Raw genomic sequence first — 24,876 nt, 5'->3', positions numbered from 1 at the left:
TGAAGGAAATGCTATATTATATGATATGTTGCAAAAACTATGAAAAGAGCTCAGTGATATGATTTGGAAAAGTGAAATCAATGAATATCCCTATCTCATGCTTTTTCAGTACAAGAGGGTGAACTACAAAATTACTATTTTTAATGTTTTTAACAGATGTGTTCTTTTGAAGTCTTTTAGAAGTGCAGTTTTGGCTTTTGTAGTTTTTAGTTTCCTTGAAGCCCTATTGGACATTCCATTACCAATATTTAGGGTTGTTTAATTATTCCAAAAAAAAGAAAGAATTCCCCTTAAGAGTTAACGTGTGGCAGGTGTTTCTTAAATGTACAAATGGCAACATTGTTTTCAAATAAGATAATTACAACTGTGTACAGTATGCTTCTTCATTAGTAAGTAATTAAATAATTTACTAAATTGTGCAATAATTCATAATGACACATGCTAACCCTGCTCAATTATAGGAACCAGTGATAAAAGAATTTCTTGCACACATGCCTAAAATTTATTAGGGTAGTAATTTTTGATTCCTGAAGAAGTCAGCTTGCCATTTTCAAAATACTGAGTAATGCTCAATTCAAGGAAAATGTTTTTAAAATTTTGAGAGTCATAGCAGAATGGTTAAGAGTGCATACCCTAGAACCCACTTACAAAGGTTGTTCTTAAGGTTCCACCATTTTTTAGCCTTCTGTTCCCAGCAAGTTTCTTAATTTCTCTGTGCTCCAGTTTTCTCATCTCTAAAAAGAGAGTTCGGGGTAAATGTTAAAAAGAGCATCAGTGCCTACCACAGAGTAAGTCTCAAGGAATTGTTACCAATAGGGGAGGTAAAAGAAGCAACAACAGTGTTGTGTAATTATCGGAAAGCCCTTTTGATTTTGGAAAGTTATCTTTGGGGACATAAGGCTTCAGTGGATACTCGAAATCGAATGTGAATTCTGGAGTCTTCTGAGTTGAATGCCTCATTTAATCTACCTCCGTCTTACAAAATGGAAGAGAGGAGCACTGATTTTTTTTAATGTGAGCCGAACATATTTAGAATAATTTTAACATTTCTTATTACGACAGAGGCGCATACCCAAATCTATCCTTGTTTCAGTACTCAGAGCATACCTCCCCAGTGCAGGACTGGACATAAATAATAGGTTACTTCTGAGAGCGGCGAAGAGACCTCTGATCAAATGCTGTCAGCCAAACAAATCCCATCCTATAAGCTGGAGCTTAAATGTGAGCATCCGAACGACTATTGACATGCGGCACCACTGTCTGAAATGTCAATAGTAATAAAATGAGTATTTCATAATGCAGAATAATTGATTACTCTGCCTGACTGAACAGAAACATATTTTCTCCGCGAAAGCAAAATAATGCCAGCATTTGCTCCTGGAATGCTCCTTGCTGCGAGACTCGGATTTCCCAATGAAGCCCACGTACTCTGCAGCCCTTGATCATGCATGACAAAAATAGAGAGAACCATCTGTAACTGCTTATCTTTTCTCCATTATTTGAAAATATATTTTTAAGATACTTCTTAAAAAATAAAATATGGCCCGTATACAAAGCATCTATATTAATAGAACTGTCGCAGATAATTTTCAGAACTTAAAAGGATGAGATACAGAATCAAATAATATTCAATTTATCTTGTTCATCCTAAAATGTCCTGCTTAGCGTTTCGCTCTGAGGAAATAACACCCATTTCCAGTTTTATTCTTCCTCTGTGTGCTGTGATGTGGAACTCTTTTGCTCTGTGTGTTTTATTAAGTGTAATTTAACTTTATGACTATCAAACCAACTATTAATCCTTACAATAAGACTATGAAATGGGTGGGCAGCAAAGAGATTTATTTTCTAAAGCACAATTCTCTTGTTCTGCCCTCGATTATTTTTTCAAAACTCATTCTTTGAACGTATATGGTTTGCAAAGGTCTGTGCTAGGCACTGTGAGGAAAAGCGGAAGAGATAGTAACAACCTACATTGTGAGCTTTCTCTATTCCTTGTCTATATGTGCTGTATGTTGCTGTGAACCTTCACTACTAGCTTCTTAGGAGAGGCATTTTCTTTCTCTGTATCTTCATCTGTCTTCTGCCCGCCTGTTAAGATGTTCTTTATTCCTTTTCCTAGCCACTAGATTTGTCTTTCAAGGTGTAGTTCAAGTAGTACCTCTTCCATCAAGTCCTTCTTCTCATAAAATTTAAGTTTAACCCTGCACAAAGTACCTCCTCTTACTCTTGGGTTACATAGCACCTTATTTCTGGAACATTGTTTCTGCCTTACATTGTAAGTATGGCATTCACGTGCCTGCTAGATGGCAAGCTCCTTGAGCGAAGGTCTGATGTCTTAATCTTTTTCTTTCCCTCTCCATGGCACACATTCTTTAAATTGTAACACACAGATGTTTACATTCTGCATTGGATGGGAGCTCCCGCTCTTACAGGAGATAAGACCTAAGAAAGTGAGACCGCAAGACCCTTTAGAACAAGGGATCATTTAGTGTGTACTCATCTTCGTATTCCCAATACTTAGCAGGTACTTAATAAATGCTTGTTTAATACGCATATGCACACATACACACAGTTTCAAAATTGTAAAAAGCTTAGCAAATGTGCTTTCTAATAGTCATTCCAACACAAACTTTATTAAGGTCAGTAATTTATGCCAAGCACAGGCTCTGTGGGTACAACAACGTAGGAGCTAGTGGGGTAGTGATGGTATTTCCACTCATAAGCCCTACTAAGAGGTAATCACTCTATCCTTTCTTTAAGTTGTTTAATCCTCGCATGGCCTGTCAAGTCTCCACCAGCCTCATTTCACATATGAGGAAACAAAGGTTTATTCAAATCACTCAGCTAGTGAGTGGGATAAAGTTTGGTTTGGGGCCCAGCTTTGCCTAATGTGAGAGCTCGTACGACCATACGGCAGAGTTCAGTGACACAAAGAAGCCTCCTTGGAGAGGTAAGTTGATGTGGTGCAGCAGAGAGAAGGAGAGGTAGTTCCTAAGAAGTGGATAGGATGTGATCCTGAATGTAGTTGTGGGATGTTTGAGTTGCGGAAGCACTTCAATGTCTGTTCCCATTCCTTCATTTTACAAGGAAGGGGCCTGAGAAGTGAAATAACTAGTCCAAGGGGCCGTAGACAGCTAGTTAAGTGTGAAACTTGAACCCAGGCTCCAGGTTTTGAGTTTATTTCTAGTTGTCATATTCCTTTAACTAAAAAATGATTTCCTGAATAGCCTGTTCCCCCGCCCTCTGCAGGAGTGGGGTGAGAACACCCCATGGGAACACAAGTGACAGAGGTCCTTTAGACCTCTGATGTGCATCTCCTTCCTTGCTGCCTTGGCAGGGGTGTGTGTGTGTGTGTGTGTGTGTGTAGTAAGACACCTGCTACCTACCTATTTCATGGAGGTTGCTCACATCTGTATGCCTGTGAACTTCACCCTTCCCCTCATTGTGTCGGTTACAAAACATCTGCCAGTTCCTGAATTTCCCAATAGATGTATGAGATATGTAGTTCCAGAAATCTCAGAATCCCTTCACCATTGTCTCAATCCAGCCAAATCTTTCACCTCCAACATCTCATTACACTAATAACCACATTAATGATTTGGAGCTGTCTGTCAACTGTGAGGGGCAAAGTGCTGTGCAAACATCTTTTCAGTGGGCAACCAGACACTGCCTTCCTTTAGGGTTGCTCAGATGACTCAGGGAGCTGACTTCTCTATAGTATCCAGAGCCAAGGTCAACTGATTAGTGAGCTTGTTCTTGTTTGATTCTCCAGGACAATAGCAGGCGCATTACACACATTCAGTGAATGTGCTTGATAATGTGAAATATGTGTGTGTGTGTGTCTGAATGTGTACAATTGAAGATATCTCTTGCCACCAAAGTACAGTTTATTTTACCGTATTCCATGGACTATGTGTAAGTATACACACATGTACATCTACACTGACATCTATATTTGTTTTAAAATCACGAGTGTCAAGCGAGCTCTATTCATCTGTTCATCCTCTGCCCCTTCCACTCATTAATAGGGGGGCCTTTCTGTCACCCCTGGTTTCCAGATCTCACTAATATTATGCCATTTTTAAAAATGTTCCTTTATGAGACACTGGCTCCTTCCAGAAAAATTAAGCAAGTCTGTCAAGTATTATAGGTTAAGTTTGTGCCTTCTCTGTAGTTTTCCAAGTAGTCTTATTTAGAACTCTCTGGGCCTGACCCTGTCCAGTCCACAGGAGACCTGCTCCTCTGGCTCTGTGTTGGTCAGAATGGCCCAAGTCCTACAGATCACAGTGCAGTGGTGGTTAAGAATTCAGTTGAATCAAGCTGCCTAGGACCACATTAACCTTTCACTGATCCCTTTCTTGTTCTGCTAGAAAGAAATTAATTGAATTAGCAGGCTGCCACACACTAGAGAGAGAGAAGCAGGGCCTGGGTGAGATACAGAGCCAAAATCCTCTCTCACGTGTAGCCGCAAACATTGAAATCGTCTTGTGTTTGGAGATCCTTGCCCACTCAAGAAAAATCTCTTGGTCCATTGTTTTGCCATTCTCCCTAACAGCAGCATTCTAGTGTGATTCAGTGCGGTATGCCAAACCTCATTTGGTGGAAAATCAAATATTCCCTCATAAAGTATCATTTCTTTATTTAATCTCTGAAAGTGGGAAGATTGGCACCAATTTACTGATTACATTCCAGTCCAGATATCCTGTAGAAATATAGCAGGCTTTCCTCACATAGGCATTTGGGAACAACCTGGCACCAGAAAGTGTCTCTCCACTTTCTTGCTAAGTGACAGATCAAATGTGAAATCCAGTATATAGGGACCCCATGTGGGGCTGTTAGAGGTCTGGAGGACTCTGAAATGAATTACATGTGTTTATAAGTATGTAGGGTGCCTTCCTTTTCTGAGATTAGCCAATAGAAACATTTGAATCAAAAAGTAATGTGTAACGTGGGGCGCCTGGGTGGCTCAGTGGGTTAAGCCGCTGCCTTCGGCTCGGGTCATGATCTCAGGGTCCTGGGATCGAGTCCCATATCGGGCTCTCTGCTCAGCAGGAAGCCTGCTTCCCTCCCTCTCTCTCTTTGCCTGCCTCTCTGCTTACTTGTGATCTCTCTCTGTCAAATAAATAAAATAAATCTTTAAAAAAAAAAAAAAAAGTAATGTGTAACGTAACTCTATTCATGGTAAAGAATTCCCATCCTGTGTAATTACCTTCATGTAAGCAATACTCTTTTTCTATTTTCTTTTCAGAACACCTGGTAAAAAAATTTTAAGTGGAAAGAATATATTGCTTAACACTGTTTCTCCCCCATAGTAGGTACTCTGCAAATCTTTGTTATTAGACTCCAAATAATTATTCCTACATGTTAATATATAGTTGGTAAAAGTTTGCACAGAAATGTGCATCGTTTATGGTTCAAATTTGGTAGTATCAGGGGGGTTATGGATCCTTTCATTCCTGACTGATTTATTTGGTGGAAGATTTATAATTTCATAGAAAGTTTGTATTTCAAGGTTGTTTTGTTTTAAACAGCTCTCATTTTTACTTTCAAAGTTTCATGAGAGCTTTATGTTAATATAAAGAACAATATTGTACCCTGGGTTAAAAGCTGAAGACATTTAATAGAGGCATGTATTACAAATAGCATCTAGCCACACAGGAAGGTTAAGACTTAATATCTGAAATTCTGTTGCTCATTATTTATAGGACCAGAATGAAACACATTTCCAAAGGCTAAGGTCAGTATTACATTATCCTGGAAATGTCTTTGTTGAATAAATGTGTAAATATCTCAAATAAGTATTATGAGATTATATTTCTATTGGGGACATATCTATAGGATGACTGATTCCACTACTTGTAATTGCAGGAGCACACATGTCACGTTACATGTCATTCCCGATTACCGATTTCATTTGAAATGGTCTGGAAATAAATACCGATTACTAGTAATGTAAGACTATTTACCTTGGAGTCAGATGTCTGACAGGCAGGCTAGAGCTAATGGATTTGCTCATTTTCAAAGCATTGTTTTCTAAACCAGGATACTGTTTTAAAGTAACACTGTGAATTTTCCGAGTTGTGTATCTGGATTCATTTGCAGAGAATATGAAGAACATACCTAGAAGCATGCAATCACTGATGTCTTTCCATCCTTCAGCGGTACAAAGGAAAGAAAATTGTACCTGGGACCTACCTACTGGATAGCTTGGCTTTACTTTTCCTTGTTATAAAGTCCTTAGGACTAGGGGAAATCAAGAACCAAATATTAAGGATGGTGTCAATGTAACTGAGGGGTGTTGCCTCATTGGGAGATACAGTTGCATCATGGGAAGGTGGTGTGATTTAATTTCATAATTGTAAACATCACAGTGGGTACGGTTGGTTCATTTGAAACTCTTGTCCACTTTGCTATGGCTGGACAGCTGAATTAACATGGGTAGGTCTTGGCTTCACACTTTCATAATTTCTTATTTTTCTGGTTTTATTTGAAAAAATCTAAAGTAGGGGGATGGGGTAATTGGGTGATGGGCATTAAGGAGGGCATGTGATGTGATGAGTACTGGATGTTATATGCAACTGATAAGTTATTGAACACGCCATCTGAAACTAATGTACTATAAATTGGCTAATTTAATTTAAATTAAAAAAAGAAAAATCTAAAGGAAAAACTGTTAGGATGGCTTTAGCTGAAACCAAACTTTTATAAAGCTATGTCTTGATTTCTGACCTTCTAAATCAGGACTGTGTAAATTTTGCCTTGAAAGGGAGGCTGGGGATGGTGGGGAGTATATGAATCCTAGTTTTCTACAGAGCTGATTGTCTGACTGTGTTTTAAATCATAGCGCAACTCAGGACAAGGAAAACTGTTTTATGGGGGGAAAAATGCTAGGACTCTCCTTATATAATCAGCATGAAGTAATCAATAACTATATAATATTTTGAGTTGTAAATGGAAATACAGACCATCAGAAAAGAAAGTAAAATTGAAGTTGTGTGAAGTAACAGTAGCAGGTATGCAAACTGGGCTTTTGAGATTTTTTTTTTCCTGTTGTGGTCAATGTTATGAACATTCAGCAAAATTTTAAATAATGCAGACTCTGGGTATGAAGCATCTGAAATTCATCCTCAAGAGATTCATCTAGTAATACTGTCAAAATTTAAGTTTCCATAGGCCAGTAAAAAGAATTAAGCTTCAAAGTTCAGAGGGAATTAAGTTTTAATTTTAAGTGAGAATTCACAAAGTTTACCTTTATATAGGTATTTTTGTTTTCCTGCCCAAAGTTGCACAATATCTCATCTTTAGGGTGTAAAAAGTAGAATCTTTCCCACCTGTAGATGGGTTCCCTGGAGAGAATGATGGATATGGAAGAGTCTGGGAATTTAGTGGCTCAAGTTGGCTGGCGATTGGATTATCATTTAGGATATTCACGTAGTTTTCAGCTCTCCTTCCAGGTAACAGTGTTCCTGGGGGAAGAGAGAGGTGTAAACAGAGACCTTTGGTGAAGTTGGTGTGGTGGGGATTACCAACGTTTGGGTGGGCGGAGGTCCCCCTGCCCAGGCCAAGTCTCCCATGAAAGTCTTAGAAGGCACTCACTCCACTCGCCCGCAAGATCCCGGGTGACAGCGTTCTGCACGGACCCGTATGGGCCCCCCTTTCCGAACAGAGCTGGGGCGCTCTGGGGAATGAGGGTGACTATGGCCCCCCAGGCCAAATCCCTCTTTTCCGCCGACGAACCGGAGTATTTAACGCCCCGGGGGGCTCGGGAAAGGCAGCAGGAGAGCGGCGTGGGATTGCGTACCCCTTGCCCCACCGGGTGGGGGCAGAAAGTGGTCAGGCGCGCGTTCCGCGGGGCGCTGCGTCCAGAGAGCACCCTGGCGACCACAGGTGCTCTGGGAGGCGAAGAGAAGGCCGGGGGCCTGGGCGCGGGCCGGGGGCGCGGCAGGGCAGCGCCGGGCTGGGGTGCGCCCGCGGAGCCGCTGCAGCTCACCTGCCCGCGGGGGCGGGGCGGGGCGCGGCGCTGGGGCGCGCCTGCCTCCCGCCTCCCGCCTCCCGCCCGGGGAGGAAGCGGAGGGGCGCGGTGTAAACAGAGCGGCGGCCGTGATGTCAGCCGGTCACATGGAGCCTCTTATGGCTCGGGATGGCTCTCGGCGGGCGGGCAGCTGCGGCAGCTGCTGCTGTGGCTCGGGCGGCGGCGGCGCGGCGGCGGCAGAGGGGGCTCCGGGGTCGGACCATCGGCTCTCCCTGCGCTCTCCGCACCGCGGCTTAAATGATGTATTTTGTGATCGCAGCGATGAAAGGTGAGCCGGGAGCCCCGCCGGGGCCGGGTGGGCTGGCTGCTCCGGGGGGCCGGGAGGAGGGCGCGCAGGGGGAGGGGTGGGCGCGCCTGCCCGAGCGCACGTACTGCCCCGGGCTGGGCGCCCGAGCCCCGCCAGGGCCTTCTGGGCCACAGCGGCAGCGCCACCTGAGCCCGGCCGCGGGATCAGCCTGTCTCCTGTAGGGGGCAAAGGCGCACGGGCTGGAGCCCCCTCTTCCTCCCCCTCTGACTCCTGTCAGCAGCCCCGGTCCGCCTGGCACCCGGCGGGGCTCTCGGAAGAAAGTTTGCTGGGAGTCGCGGCGCTTCTGGAAGGGAGGGGAGGATCTGAAGAGCTCGGAGGAAGCCGGGGACGCTCGCGGTCGGTCCCCAGGGCCCGCACCCCGGACAGCTCCGGCCTACGTAGGGAAGGCGCTGCGGCCGGGCCGGGCCGTGCGTGCGCGCGGACGCGATGTCATCTCTGGGGACTGGTCAGCGCCCCGGGCCTCGCGCCCTCCCCCCCCCCCCCCCCGCCCCGTGGCGGCCCGGAGGCCCGGAGCGCCCGAGCGGCCGCGGGCGGGCAAAGTGCGGCCGTTTCGCCCTGCGTCCCGCCGCGGCTACTTCCGAAAGCGCCCGGGCCCGAACGAGACGGGCTTCTCAAACGTGCCAAGACTCTCCGGGCTGCCGCCCGCAGCCGCAGCGCCCTCCGGTTTGATACTTTGGGTTGTGGATTGACGTGGGGAGGCAACCCTGCCCACAGGAGTCGCGGGCGGCCGTGCGAGTTAGACGGCGGTGAGGGCCGACCGGCGCGGGTTCGTCGCAGTCGAGTCTCCCCGCCCGGCCTTCCGCCCTGATCAGGATTTCTGAGCAGGCTGGTGGGAATGGCAGGGGGAACTAGTGGGAGACGGGGTCGATTCGAGGGCTTCCCAGGTGAGGGGGAAAGAAACGAGGCAAGTCAGGGAAGTTTCTCCGGGGAGAGCCAAAGTTTGGAGGTGTGCAGGAAGTCGCCCGTGCGGCCGGGACAAGCCGAGCCGCGTTCTTAGGACTCTTGCAAACAGCCCTGGAGAAACTCAGCCGGCAGCACGTTGCCCGCCTGTGCGCCAGCAGGTTCCTCCGGGGAGATAATCTCCCCGAGCGGCTTCGCGGACCCGGCCGCTGGCCGCGGGGATTTGGAGGCCCATCTGTTTGCGGCGCACCCGGCTCCCCTGGCGCGCAGCATTTTTGCAGATCCAGACTGTCCTGCGGGCACTGCCCATCCGTGCGGGCGCCGGGAGCGCGGGGAGCGTTTGGTGGGTTGAGGTTTTGTTGCAGTCCGGGATGAAGGACACTAGTTCGGAGTCCGAGCTGCGTTTACTTTCGGATCATCGAGCTTTGCCTTTCTTCACTAGAGATTGGGTGGCATCTATTTTATTAATTGTTAACAGGCCGAAATGTGCTGGACACTAAGATGAGCTGCTTAAGATGAAATTTCTCTATACGACGTACCCACGGCGAATTTTCTTTCTTTCCCTCGTGGCTTTCGGAAAACAGGGTTTAACCGTTTTTAGAATAAGCAACTGATAAAGGAGGGAAAACCTCCCATGTGATACACGTTCTTAAGCACTTAAAATCATTTTGTAAAGAAAAAAATGTTTGTCTTACCGACTTTTTTTGGTAAAAGAAAGCTATGCTCCTCCTCTCCCCCTCAGAAAAACTTTTATGCTATTTCCTGCGTTTTATTAATCCTGTAAGAGTAAAACGACTCAAATAGCCTTCGTAGTCAAGACATTTTCTTGTGTGTGTGTATGTTTGTTTGTTTGTTTGTTTTCCCTCCCCTTTAAGTTACAAAGTGGATTTTGCTCTTTGGAAGATGTCAATGCCAGTCTTTATCCATTTTATCTTGTATAATTTGTGTTGATTGGGGGAAGGGTGAAAACCTAAGACTATTTCCCCTCATGAACAGTAACCACCAAACAATAAGGAAAGTATGTTTTAATATTTAATCTAATGTTGATGCTTCCCAGTACAGAGGATTTTGCTTTTGTAGCTCTAGTACAAAGTTCGGTACTATCCCTTACTAATAAAATCATGAGAATCACACAACCACCAACATCCCCCAAAAGCTCTAGCCCACACATTTGTCTTGGAGTGACCTCTGGCTGCCATTAGATAATAGATTCATAGTAATGTGCTTTGAGAAAAGTAGCTCAGAAGTAATGGCAATGCAGTTTTTCTATAAGCGTGAGAGAGAAAGAAATATAGAATGCATCTGGACAATTAGAATATTTCATTTCCAATATCTTCACATCCTGTGTTTCAATGGGATTATCTCACTGTGGTGCAAATTTAAACTGAAGAAAAATAGTTTGTGGGAAAATGAGGAATGCTGTAAATGTTTCCATATCAGATTTAAGGGGAAAAAAACTGGCCCAGAATCATATTAAATACTTCCCTACTGCCTCTTATTTTTAATAGTTAAATTGGTTCCATATGTAAGAGAGTTTGTATAATTAGATTTTTCATGCAAAACAGAAATACTCTTTATAATATAGCTTTTTGGTACATGTATGCATGTGGATGGGGGAGGAGAGAACAAGCGACCATAAAAGAGAAACATTCTCTTTGTTGGCTGATTACTTGGGTTTTTTAAACATCATTAAATCAGGCCTTTTGAACTCACCAAAGAAGAAAATCCTTCCTCTGCGTTAGTTGTCAAATAAGTTTAGGCTTAAAGTGGTTTCATGCTTAGAAGTAATAAATCTTCATTTAAGCAACTCTAGTCTCATCCTTCAGTTTTGTTTTTGTTTAATTAACAACAAAATTCCAATACCATTTGGATTGCTTCTTGGGCAAACACAGAGAGCCAGCGATAACATTTATAATCAGGGGAGCACTTGTTCTGCTCATCATAAAAGTGCATTGGCCAAATGTCAGGCAGCAGCCAAGTGCTGAAAGGAAATGCAAGGGCTTCATCAGTTTCCGTAGATTGTATACCCCTTTGCTTCAGGAGTGCTCAGCCTATGCTCATGTAAATGGAGTTAGAGTGGAGAAAGGCTTACAGGGAATTTCTGTCCCATAATAGATTCTTCCCCCAGCACAATTCATGTGCAAATGTAGAACTTCACCTTCTTGCTTTGAAAATATTTTGTGTGTTGGTGATTAGTAGTATTTCCAACTCGCATAAATTTGATTCTGTAGTTTTGAAAAACTTGGGCTTTCTTTTTACCCAGTGAAATGTGAATTTTATCCCTGGTCTGCTTTCACGCACCCTGTCAGTGGTATCCCTTAGCAGGGATTTTTGTCCCATTTTTGTGACCTTTGATGAGTAGAATTGGGAGAAGGGTGATGTCTGGGTCTTGAAAGAAGAAAATGCAAAGGGCTGTGCCACCGGGCAGAGTTCATCGGGCAAGGAGGGGTCAGGTCTTTTAAAGACAAAGAGGATCTCTGAATCCATCTGTCCATGGGAGGAGGGGGGAGCTCAGACCCTCTAGGAAATAGAGAATATTTTTAAAGCACCCTTTTCTTGAGCAGCCTCTTGATTTTGTATATTTGAATCACATCACTTGAAATACAAAGCATCATACTCGAGTAAACCACTTTGCCCTCAATTTGAATAAAACCATGTAATATCTTGATGCTGCCCAGTTATAAAATAATACAATTTGTAAATGGAACTACTCCGATAGATGGAAGGATGGATAGATGGATAGATAGAATGAATACGATTTCGAGGTTATTTTATAACTAGTGGATAAATTAGTAAATATATATTAATAGTTCTTACTGCACTCCTTTTTCTCTCACCTTTCCCTTCCAGCCAAGTGAACCACAATGAAATGGATGAGATCAGCAAGTAGATAATTGCAAAGCACCTGCAATAACACCCAGTCACTTTGTAATTTGCTCAGGGGCGTCTAAGAAAATAATATTTACAAATGACCATTTACTGAGAGAAAAAGTTACTAGATAGATGGATAGATCGATCTGCAGAGGTAGCATTAGAGTTCAGTTTTCTTAGAATTCTCTTAAATTATTTTAGTCATCAGTAAAACCCATTGCATGGAATAAATCTAAGTACTTCGTCATAGAAATATTTTCTGATGCATTCTAAATATTCATAGTGCTTATTAGTAAGAAATCAAGACTGCTTTAATCTATATATTTCATGTTTCTTAAGTATTAAAACAATAATTAGACTCAGAATCAGCAGCTACACCGTGTGTATGCTTCTCTGCTTTGGGAAAAAAAAAGGTAATTTGGAAAGATCCACCAGTGACAACAGGTATGAATTGACATTTGATATCATCTCAAAGACCACATATTGACCCTATGAGGAAAGACTGACAAATTTTCCCTCTCCCCGCTTCTAGATCCTCCACTGAGGATACCTCCCTTCCAGCCCAGCCTTTGAGTCATGGACTTAGAGATTCATAGTCAGAGCTTTTTGTATTTGTTACTATGCGTGCCTTTTCTGTAAATTGTCAGAGCATTGTGTCCAGAGAAAAGAGGTCTAAATAGATCGATAATAGCATCTATTAGCCCTTGTGCAAGATGCAGGAAAGCAGTTGAAAACTCTTATTTTTGGATTTTCTTTTTAAAGTGACATTCGGTAGCCCTCATCATATTATAAGGAGGTAATGTGATAATTTTAAAATCTTTGTTCCTGTGAGTATGAAAAACCATGTCCAACCTATTCCCTAGGTTTGCCAGTGATTTCATTCTTTGATTTTTATTGTGTTGTCTCTGAAGTTTATTAGACATTTCATAAATACATAGTTGGATGAGTTAATCTATATTTGTTTTGTGCTTTATGTTTTACAAACATTCTTGTCTCATTTAATCCCCCGAGGAAAGCCACTATTACTCTCATGGTTTTTGGTTGAAAAAAAGTGAAGCTCATAGAGGTTATGTTCCTCTAGCCAAGCTCTTCCAGCTGATAAATGGTGAAGCAAGGACTAGATCCCTAATTTCTACTATTTTCATGCTGCCTCCCCTGGAGGAAGCTGTGAAAATGCCCTGGATATAACTTTGTCTCTAGTTAGTGAAAATTATAACTCTGGCATTTATAAAAGAAAAAAATAGATTCAATTATGTAATGCTTTGCTGAGCCTAATATCTTTAAATTACTATTTAATAAAATCAATTTGGTACAAATGGGGTTATTCTTATTTGCTCATCATTAGCTCTCTTCATCCATGATTTTCATTAAGTCTGCTTGTTATAAGAGGATCTGGGTGAAATGTAAGCCTTACCTTCCTAAAGAATACAGAATACTGTGAGGTACAGCTAACTTCCTCCATTATGATAGAATTGAGCTAGAGATTTATCTTTATGTGTTCCACTCATCTTTAGGCAAAGGGAGTGTTCACAAATGTATCTTCTATTTTTAATATGCCTTTATGTAGAAAGCTGATGAAGCCTTGGGCTTGTGAGTGCTGTTCTGGTTTTTCCATGACAGCTAAGGGACATGATTGTGGACATACTCTTGAGAACTCTTGTCTTTTAGAAAAGCACACAAGAGTAAAAGTTTCCAAGTAGATAGATCTGCAAAAGCTCATTTCTTGATGGGTGTTTACTTTTCTGCTGACTGGATTGAGATGAGTGTGAAAGCAAATCTACATTATTTCATAGAGTCTTGGGGAGAGAAGAAACCTTAAAAGTCACTCAGACACATGTCCTGTTGGCATTTGGTTCTCCACTACATTCCTGCCAAATGGTTGTGTGGTTATACTTGAACACCTTTTATGACGGGAAACTCACTATTGTTCAAGATAGCTTATTCCATCTTAAATTAGAAAATTCTGCTTATATCAAGCACAAATCTCTTTGTATTTTAAATCCCTCGATTCTGATCCTTTCTTTCGGGGCTGTGTAGAACATATTTAATCCATCTTTCAAGTGAAAGATTGCCAGCTATTTGAAGACTCATAGTATGAAACGCACACAACTCTGACCTTAATATTTGCTGTCCCTCTCCACTGCGATCCTTCTGTCTTCCCGCAATCTTGGTCAGTTTCTTTCTTCCTCAGGCATACTTAAGTTTCTCTAGAACCTCTGGAAATTTTGTTGCCAAAAGTGGAACCCGAGCACTAGTTGTGGTATGATTGATTTAGCACTTAACGTGCCACGTAGTAAAGAGTAAAGATTTTTGAAGTTTGTGTTAAATTTTTAAAGCGGCATAGGCTAGGCTGTAACTTTAGGACATCGCATGAGTGGTCTGTGTAATATCATTGTAATTTATGAAAGTGGACTTTTGACCTATTTATAAATGCTTTTATGTGAACTGAAGTTGGCTATTAAATATGTAGGAAAATCAAAGATATTCTAAAAGCAATTAATGGAACATGAGAAGCGTTTATAAGGTGTTTTCCTCCAAAGAAGTGTCTGATCTGAGATAAGGCTGCCCTCTAGTGGTTACTTATTTGGGGAAAGCCGTAATGGTGCCAGTGAATTTCCCATCAGGCTAGTGGAGGGGGTCAAAGGTTGAAATTATTTTCTCACTTGCTGTGGGACATTCTTCATCAGATTCCAAAGAGTAATGCATTGTTTTAAACGGTTATTAGAAATGGAACTGTAGTGGAGATAATGAATTTCCAAAGTTTCCATGTAAGATAGTAAGGGAAATTTTAAAGCTGAATTACAAAATTCTTTTTTGCTCCATATTAAATTTTAAGATGTAGGGGCACCTGGGTGGCTCAGTGGGTTAAAGCCGCTGCCTTCGGCTCAGGTCATGATCCCAGCGTCCTCGGATCGAGCCCCGCATCGGGCTTTCTGCTCAGCAGGGAGCCTGCTTCCTCCGTTCTCTCTCTGCCTACTTGTGATCTGTCTGTCAAATAAATAAATAAAATCTTAAAAAAAAATTTTTTTAAGATGTAAATAAGATTTGGTTTGTGAGTGAATAATTATTATGACCTTTATGGTAATCTTGTAATTTTTTTTTAAGTTTCAACCTTGATTCTGTTCCCCAACCCTCAAATAAAATTTAAAAAGAGATTGTCATTTTGATCTGCATCTTCCCTTTTTAAATCCAGAACCATTTTTCCCCCCAAAAGTGAACATTTAGAAAGAAGTAAACTATTGTAGCTTTTTTCAGCGATAAAATGATTTTAAACATGGGTGCATAACTATTAACCACTTGATGTATGAAGACTTGTGGTCTTTTGGTTCATTTAAGTGTAAGCAATTTGCCGCAAATATAGGGTATATATTACATAGGTTGTTAGAACATCATATAGAGTTTATGCTTTAAAACACTGCACAAAATAGAATAAGAAAACACTTCTGTAATTTTCAGGATAAATAGATAATACGAGTGAATTGCATGCAGACTCAGATTTTGGTGACATATCAAGTGTGAAACAATTATAAAACAATCTGATTTCTGGGTTGGAATCAGAGAAATAAGTATTGATCCTTTAATATCATTTAAGGAAATGATGCCTTGCAGAAGGATGAGAATACAGGTTTACATGAATTTTGCATTGCTCAAGAATTCAAGGCTTCGGAGCTGAGTTGGAATAACCAGGATAATAATAATGACGGGTAATCCCTGAGATTTTAAAGGATGACAGTGCTTCCTTGTTCCTACTGGAAAGGTGAAATTGCACCTTTACGTGAAAAACAAGGAGGGGGGGGAAAAAGCAAGGAGAACCTGCTGTTTAAACTTTTCCATCATAGAAATAAGATAGTGGTTCAGAAGTGAAGACTTGTGGTTAAGTTTCAGATCGGTTATTGAAGCAAACCGTTTTTTAAACTCTGCCGCCCAGGAGTACGATTCTTTCACCACATGACAAATATTCTCTTTTTCATAGAATGTTATTTTCATTTTTCAGTTGCTGGGCCTCCCCCTTTCTTTTATTTGTTTATTTCATGTCAAATCTTGTGCAGAACACGGGGCATAAATAAATTTGTAAATTAAATTAAATTAAAATTAAATAAATTTGTCAAGTGCCTTCTGTGTGCTGGGTTATACAGGGCCCACCTGTGTGCTTTTATAGAGCTGAGACCCCCCCCCCCCCCTTCCTCCCAGTTGTGTCTTGTAAGCCGTGAATCAGCATCTAAAAAATGCACTGGGAGATTGGCAACCACACTTAGCCAGAGACGGCTGCATTAAGACCGTTGCTCTTACAGGTCTGCCGCTTTTGTAAGCAATATGCCATTTAAAGTAAAGGAGAATTTGCGACACACACAATGAAATGGTACTGTAATTAGATAAAGCCAATCATTATACTTATGTGCGAACAGGATTTCCTTACAAATAAGTCACAGGTTTAGTTCTAAAATCCTGCCCCAAGTAGGGGTTCTGAAACTTGGGAGTACAACTCATAACCCAGAGAGTCTTTTCAAAATGGAGATTCCTGGGGTGTCTGGGGTGCTGTTAAGTGGCTGCCTTCAGCTCACGTCATGATCCCAGAGTCCTGGCATCCAGTCCGCCTTCGGGCTCCCTGCTCAGCAGAGAGCCTGCTTCTCTGTCTGCTGATCTGCCTACTTGTGCTCTCTCTGTGTCAAATAAATAAAGAAAATCTTTAAAAAAAAAAAAAAAAAGAAAAGAAAATAGGAGATTCCTGGGTCCCAGCCGGAGAGAGCCTGATTCTGTCTGTTTGGTCCTCCTGGCCCGGGAAGGCATCGTTTTAAAAGTGTCTCAGATGTTTTCAAGTCAGGGGGTCCTCTTGCTTTGTGAAACCTTGTCCCGTCCTCACCTTCCAGAGCTGGCGGGGGCACAGGGTCCTCTAGACCTTCAGCAGTTCCCAAATACCATTGATCTCCACAGTCAGCTGGAAAGCAATTTAAAAATAAACTCCCATTCTCCATCACCACCTTCGTGGATCCTCCTTCCAACAGTATGGGGTGAGACCAAGGAATCTGAATTTGTCAAAGCTCTTCATCTAGTGAGTTTGAGAAGCATTGCTTTGGTCTTTAGTGTGGAGAGTGGAGCTCAGAAAGGTAAATGGATTAAGATAAACATGAGCTTTCCTGCAGTCCATCCTTTCCGGGTGGAAGAGATGCCCAACATGAGCGATTTCTGCCATTATTTGGGTGCCATTAACGTGCTTGACATAGTCTTTTGATTATTTTGGCTTTTCTATAACAGCGTGTGGGAGGAAGTGGGCATACTCCAAATCTGTTACCCCAAGTGGCCCAAACAGCCAGAACACCCTGAGACTTGGGTGTGGGAAGAGCCAACAATACTTTCCAGTACTTTTCTGCGTGAATCTTCCTGGGGAGCTCTCGCCTTCCAGCATTTAGTGAGCCCCAGGGGCTGGCTCTTGCCATTTTGACCACTCGGTGGGGTAAGGGATTGTGCCACAGGGGTCAAGGCCAGCTCCAGTGGAAACAGTGATGTCTTTTCTACGTTGCTAGAAGCACCAGTAGTCTCATCAGTGCTTCCTATTTACAAGTATTTCTCAGGCCCTGCGCACCTTTCTAGTCTGCCCACTTCCAGGCACTGGAGGTAGCTAAGTATGAATGAGGCCGACACAGCACTGCCTTCATGCAGCTCCGATTCTCGTCCAGTGAAACAGAGAAAAGCAGAACTGCTCTGTTTAGTGCAGAGAGCAGCCCACCCCTCCACACCACAACTCCAGGCCCGTCCCTCTCTCTTTGGAAAATGGTTATGCACTATCCCATGATTGCGGCAGGTATGATACTGTGGATTGTAGGAGCCGCAGGGAACACAGTGGGCTTTGTCTCTGGCCTCTGGGAGTACACATCCTGTCAGGAAGAGGTAGATAATACCTAAGTAAACAGAGAAACAGGTAGTATCAACAGCTAGGCTAACAGGCAGACAGTGTGATGGCTTAGAAACGTGTATGGCCTCATGGATGAATATCAGGGAGCACAATCCAAGAATTTTTTCCAACTGATGGTGAATGTTTGGCAATAGACTCAGGAGGGAGCTCAGAGGTTCTCAACCTTGTCTGCACATTGGGCTATCTAGAGAGCGTTTTATTTATCTATCTATTTATTTATTTATTTATTTATTTATTTATTTATTTATTTATATTTATTTGACGGAGAACTAGAGCACAAGCAGGGGGAGCAGTAGAGAGGGAGGGAGAAAGATACTCCCTCCTGAGCAAGTAGCCCATGCGGGCTAGATCCCAGCAACCTGAGATCATGATCTGAGCCGAAGGCACTTAACCGTCTGAGCCACCCAGGTGCCCCTAGAGAGCTTTTTAAAGATAATCAAGCCCAGCCTGCACTCCTAGAGACTCTGATTTTATTGGTTTGAGGTGGGGCTCAAGTATTGTTAATTTTTTAAGCTGCCCATGTGGTTCTGATTGAGAAACCCCTAAAGTTCAACACCCTGACTTTACACATGAATCACTGGTCCCCAGTGCACAGAAACAGCTTTGGATGGTGGAAACCACCCCCCTTCACGTTGGGTGGGGGAAGATGTGGGTTCTCCTCCCAGATCTGCTACTCAAATAATTGTCAGGTTACCTCAGTTGCTCGCTTCCCCCATTTGTTAAGTTTGAGAGACTTGATAGGCATCAAGGTCTTTTCCAGATCTCCCATTTGATGAAATGTTTCTATTCAAACAGAGGGATGATCTGATTTCTTGTTCAAGACTTGGAGGAAACAGATGAATGCCTTCTAGTTTCCTTGTTCCCTGTCCCAACCCTTAATTGCTGTAGGTGCCTCAATCAGCTAATGCGTTTCATTTCAGAAGTGAAAATTTAAGGTAGAAAAGGGTGATTCCTTTTAGCCAATGATTTAAATAATTTTAAGAACAAGTATGCTTTCATAATAGTAATAATAACTGTGCCCAGACTTAGTTCTGGTAAATTACAGAAATACCTTATTTATCAAATTCTATCCGAAAGCCTTTTCCATTTTTGATGGTTGAGTTAAAACCAAGGAGGTTAGGGGGAGGGAGGTTGCATAAAAATGGAAACCCTGGAGTCATCTTAACCATTGCATACCACAGTAATCGTATTCCCTACCAAGTATTCCAGGCCAGAAACCCAACAAAATTGAGTCTCTTCTAATATATTGTTTGCAGTTTATTAGCAAGCAGAAACAGTGTATCTCCTGTGATGCTAGCTTACAAAAGGAAAATAACAACTGAGCTCTGTCATGAAAAATAAACTCATTGTACTTCCTCATTAGAGATCCAATATCTCTAAGAACTTGGATTTCATTGAAACATTTATTCAGAAAGGTAGCAGTTCATTGTACATCAGGCTGGTGTGATGTAAGCACCTTAATTTTATTTCCTTTTTGTGTGGAATGTCCCAGTGAGGTTTGAGAATATTCAGCAGCTCCAGAAGTGATAAAGGAGCTTGAAAAGTAAATCTGATGGGAGCCGGTAAATGAAATTAGAGCAATGTCTTTTTCAACAGAGAATTTTAAAGATGAGCATATTGCCTATTTTGTGTGTGTATATTTAAGAAACTGTACACACATTGTATACAAAGCCATCTGCTTGCCTCAGACATTAAATTATGAAAAATCATCTTCTAACTTACACTGCATCCATAACAGCAAGCAGCCTCTGAAAATGGTTTTAATAAAATAATTAGTTTGTCAGAAGTTTATTTCAAAAGCAGTATTTCTGTCACAAGCAAAATCGTGTAGAACAGAAGTGTTTTGTTTCCACCATTGCAGAGAAACCAAGTTGTTTAAGATGAGTTAAGATGTCTCGAAGTTTTGGCCGACTTTCTGAACCTCCTGCCGCTGTTGCATTCAGAATCCCTTTTAACGTGGCTTGGAAGTTTCTCTGTGATTTCAATGGCTGCTTAGGGGAAATATTGGCTAAACTACTCATTTTGACTTGTTAAGATGGCTTGAGCGTGTTCAGAATGTTTTCATTTGCTAGAAATATGTTTTGTGCTGAGGCTTCTCTTGTTGAAGAAGGTTGGTTACCAGCCATCTGATGACGCCTCAGGGTGTTTACAGAAAATGTGGGTGCTGTAGTTATATTTGAGCACAGCCCTCCCCCAACAAAGATAGTGTGGTAATCAGCAGGAATGTGAAAACATGTATTTAAGGATTGATGCTTGTAAAAGGGGAGCCGTAAAGAAACATGGTTGTTCAGATGTAAGAAATGACTGACAGCTCTCCTTGTAGGCATGCTAGTAACAATAAAGTCTAGAAGTTCAACATCAAAGCGATCACAGCTTACTCCACCAGTGACTTGCACATCAAAGACGGAGTGCAAGACAAAGGAAGTGCACTGAGGTATGTTTCTGCCTCATAGCCCGATGCTCAGGGGAGCTCCCATAGCTCCTTTCATGAATGCAAAGTGATTTTTGCAGATCAGTGTCTTCATTTCATAAATGACCGGGAATATAAAAAAAAGCAGGGCAAACGAATGTCGTCACCGCTCCCCATCACTTTAAGTTTTGGTAGGAAAGATTCATCGCACAGGAGATGGGTCTCTCCGATTTCCTTAAGTAACGAATTCTGTAGCAGCGTGGGCAGCTCCGACTTCACCTAGTAGAATGCAGGCAATTATTCATCGAATAAGAGAGTACAAATTGGATACATTTCAAGCCGGTTGTTTTGAATTATGCTTGAGAACATTAAACTGGACCTAAGTTTGTGGAGTTATGCCTTCCTCGCTCTTATTTGCTTTTTAATTTTTTAAAATAAACCTTGTGGGTGGATTTCTGCTGAATCAGGTGTGTATTACTTAACAGGTGTGTGTGATAATGAAATTTGGACCTGTTAAACCGGCTCTTAATTAATCACCAGATCTGTACCTCAGTTCTGTAAATCAGATGGCTTCTACTCCGAAATGAAAAACGCCAAAAGTAGAACAGGAAGAAGAGTCTAGATATGACAACCCCCCTTAATGTTAAATTGAAAATAAAATTAAGCATGCAAGTATTATGGGTGATTTGAAATAATATGCCTTTTTTTGCTTGCCTTTGAAATTTGAAGTTCTTTTATAGTTCATCTTCAGTAATTTACTCATTTTTAAATGCTATTGAAAAATAGTAGTGCTCTGTGTAGTCATTAATAAATACAAAGCAGCTCTCTCAAGGCTCTGGGGAGACCTAATAAACACAACTGTGTTACTAATTGATGCTATACTGAGCTGACAAAAGTAGTGCATCAGTAAACAGAAGTTAGAAAGCAAAAAGTTAAAGAACTATAGGGGATTATGTAGACATCAAGGGTTGGAAATTATAATAAGGCCTCTTTAGGGGAGCATTAATTTGCATGTGGCTGAATTAGGACACCCAATTATTTCTGAGGACCCTGCTAAGAGCTCATCCGAAATACCCCTGAAGTGAAAGGTTTGGGAGGGTCGGGTGTTTCATGGGATAGAGGGGGGACTCAGCGGGTCATATTTCCTGTACTCATGATAGTTTCCCCAATAGCTTGTTGGAGCAGCTTTCTTTGTTAGGGAGGAAAATGCTGATGAAATCAAGAGTACTGCAATTTCTTTGTTCTATACACACAATTTATGTTGAATTGCCACAATGGAATTTTTTTTTTTAAGCAGGGAGGGCAGGAGGGTGGAGACAGAAATAAACCTTTTAAATCTTCTTTATGTGAAGCCCACAAGGACATAAGCGCTGAGCAGATTAGAGAGTGGATTTATACTGTCAGTATCCTCTGTGGCAGGGGTCCTCAGCGTGGGATCCAGGCACCCCTGGGAGCCCCGAAGCCCTTTGAGGGGTTCCAAGAGATAAAAACAATCTGTATGATAACACTGAGATATTATTTGCCCTTTTTCACTGTACTGACCGTTTGGCATGAAAAGTGCCAAAGCTTTGGGGGGTAAAACTGGCATCTTTGCAGGAATCAAGGTGGGGACACCTTATACAAGTCATCATCGTATTTGTTATTACCGTGGACTTGCTGTTAACAACACATTGGCGGGTTCGAGAATGTCCTTGGTGAAGCAGTAGAGATTATTAAGTGTATTAAATTTTGACCCTTGAATACAAGTCTTTTTAATATTCTTAATGACAAAATGGGAAGTACATATAAAGGGCTTCTGCTACATACTGAAGGAGGATGTTTGTCTGGGGGCGGGGCCGGGGCATGGGTTGAGTGGGGAGCACTGTGCCATTGTTAGAGTTAGCCCAAGTAACTGCTTTTTGAATGGAATGCTATGTTACTTACTTGAACGACTGACTCTAGCTATTCAGATTTAGGTATGGGTCATAAATTTTTTCAAAAATGAATGAAGTGAGCCCATCGTTTCAAGAAAAATAGTTGGCAGTATTTATTGCCAATAAATTCAAGCTTTTAGGCAAGTACAATTTTGGAATACTTGTTTCCAGCACCATGCATGTGGCTGCTTCCCCATATTTAAAGACTTTCCTGATGAGGTAGATGGTGATATTAATAAATGTGATTGCTTGATATGATCTCATTTATATGTAAGGAAATATGGCAACATCTGGAAGAACTACATAACTCTGTGAACTAATAGTTTCCAAGTGACCGATGCATGGGTAGATGATTCAAAGTACAAGATATACCAATCTATTTGAATTTAACAGAGTACAAAAAATTATGAGAGGGTTTCAGGTTTCATATTCCAACCAACCTTTAAGAAACCACCACTTGGGGAGTTTTGGTGTAGTATCAGAGAAGGCTATCTAAAATTATCTGAAAAGGCTAAAAAATGCCCCTCCCTTTTCCAGCAACGTATCTGTGTGAGGCCTGATTTTCTTCACATACTTCCAACCAAAAGAGCACAACAGACAGAATGCAGAAGCAGATAAGAGAGTCTCCTGTCTCTCATTAAGCTAGAGATTAAAGAGATGTGCAAAAATGTAAAAACAAAACAAAAAAAAAGCATTCTTCTGATTAACCATTTTGGGGAAAATGTATTTTTCATAAAAATACTTTGTGTTACTCGGTAATGAGTTTATTACTGTTATTTTAAAATTAATTATAAGTCAATATTTTTACATTTTCTCAGTTTTAATTTCTTATACAGTCATTACTGATGTATAACCCACATTACCAAAAGGTCTTTGGGATTTTTAAATACATAAAGGGATCAGATGCCAGACATCAAAAAGTTGGAGACCAAAAAAGGAAAAAAGGAGGGTTGCCTGGGTGGCTCAGTTGGTTAAGTGTCCAACTCTGGATTTTGGTTCAGGTCATGATTTCAGGGTCAGGAGATAGAGCCCCACGTGGGGCTCTGTGCTGGGTGTGGAGCCTGCTTAAGATCCCTCTCTCCTCTGCCTCTGCTTTCACGCATGCACATTCTCTCTTAAAGAAAAAAGTTTGAGAATCACTGCTGTACAGTGTATCCTGGGAGATGCAAGATTTTGTGACAAAGCACACAGTAACGATGGAAAGGGCTTTAAATTTAGACAAATTCAACAGATAAGCCATGAATTAAATTAAAGCACTTTCAAACATGCGTTCAAAAACATATTTTCTAATCTCTATTTTCTTTATAATGTCTTTCCCTTTAATGGCCATAGAGGACTAGAATCATTGCTGATGTTACGTGTTCAGCGTTTTTGTTGTTTTCTTTTTTTAATACAACAGATTTGGCAAAAATTGTGGTTTACAGAGGTTTTACAACTTACCTTTAATCATCTGCAAACTACATTAGCAAAAACTGCAATAAATTACTGCTATTTGTCTTTTCGGTTTGGCCTCATACCTAAGAAAAAAATATTTTGTATGATTAATGCAACTTCCAGAGCTATTCCAAATCCTGGTAGATGTAAGACTTTCCCACAAATGAGGTCCCTTTGGGGAATTTCATTCCCGCTTGTAGTGGTGGAAGAAAACCCTTCCATGTCCTACCACCACACGAGGGAAGGATATGGTCACCTGCCGTCCACATTTGTGCCCCCTCAGACCTTCTGTAGGAGGGAAGAGTTCTGTCCAGGTGTCTGTCGGCACTGAGGACGTGGCCAGAAGGCTGAGCCCTCGGCTAACTTCAGATGTGCTTGGCAGAATCCATTCCATTAGACTAATTAAATGTATAAAAGGCCAGCCTTCCCTGAAGTTTCTTGCGAAGGATAACGTGCAGTTAGAAAGCCATGCTCAAATACTTGTTAATTTTATAATCACTTCGTTGGCATCTAACATGTAGGCCTTTACATTGTTCTATGGAGCTGGGCCATCGGCCTCTTTGTTATTATCCAACAGGGGCACTGGGTCTTGGTTCCATTCGGTTTCCTATCAACACTGTCAGTTGAATGTGAGCAGATACATTTCGGCACATTTTGCTTTTCCAGGGTCTTGCTCCTGACCCCTCTAACCCAGAGAGGACTTGGTGCTCCTAGAGCTTGATGAATGTCAGAGCATGAGGCTCCCTCACTTCTGGCATGGTCTTAGTAGCCAATTAAAGGGAGAAGCTGAAACACACTGTGTCAACGAAGGTTGTGTAGTGGCCCACAGCTGACCTGGCCACGAGAAGAGCCCCTCACTTCCTCTTGGATCTGCCCAAGATGAGGAGGGCTACGAGGAGTGAGATGGCCTAGTTTCAGAACAGCTCATGATGATAATGTGGGGGAAGAACGGGAGTGGAGAGGAAGGAAATGAAGACGGCATCCTCTCTCCTTAGGCTGTTAACAGAGAAGGTGAAGCTCTAACCTTTGCAAAACGGGTGAGAGAAAGAGCCACATGCCCACTCGTGGTGAAAAAGAAAACAAAACTTCCTCCCAATG

General features: G+C 41.9%; 1 protein-coding gene across 2 annotated transcripts in view; it reads left to right on the top strand.

The window, feature by feature from the left end:
• The window catches only part of RORA (RAR related orphan receptor A), a 700,343-nt gene that overhangs the window by 598,991 nt on the left and 76,476 nt on the right, over positions 1–24,876 (top strand). The window contains exon 1 of one of the 2 annotated variants that reach the window (XM_080807981.1): positions 8,138–8,300. The exons of the other annotated variant lie outside the window; for it this stretch is intronic. Coding sequence (XP_080664107.1) covers positions 8,270–8,300 — 31 coding nt within the window. The 5' untranslated portion in view covers positions 8,138–8,269. Of the gene's footprint in view, positions 1–8,137; positions 8,301–24,876 lie in introns of those variants that run through there. 2 annotated transcript variants of the gene reach the window in all.

This window comes from Martes martes, assembly GCF_963455335.1.
Source record: "Martes martes genome assembly, chromosome: 7".
In the NCBI taxonomy this organism is placed as follows: domain Eukaryota; kingdom Metazoa; phylum Chordata; class Mammalia; order Carnivora; family Mustelidae; genus Martes; species Martes martes.
The sequence above is the reverse complement of the archived record's forward strand: the minus strand, read 5'-3'. Positions and strand labels throughout refer to the sequence as shown.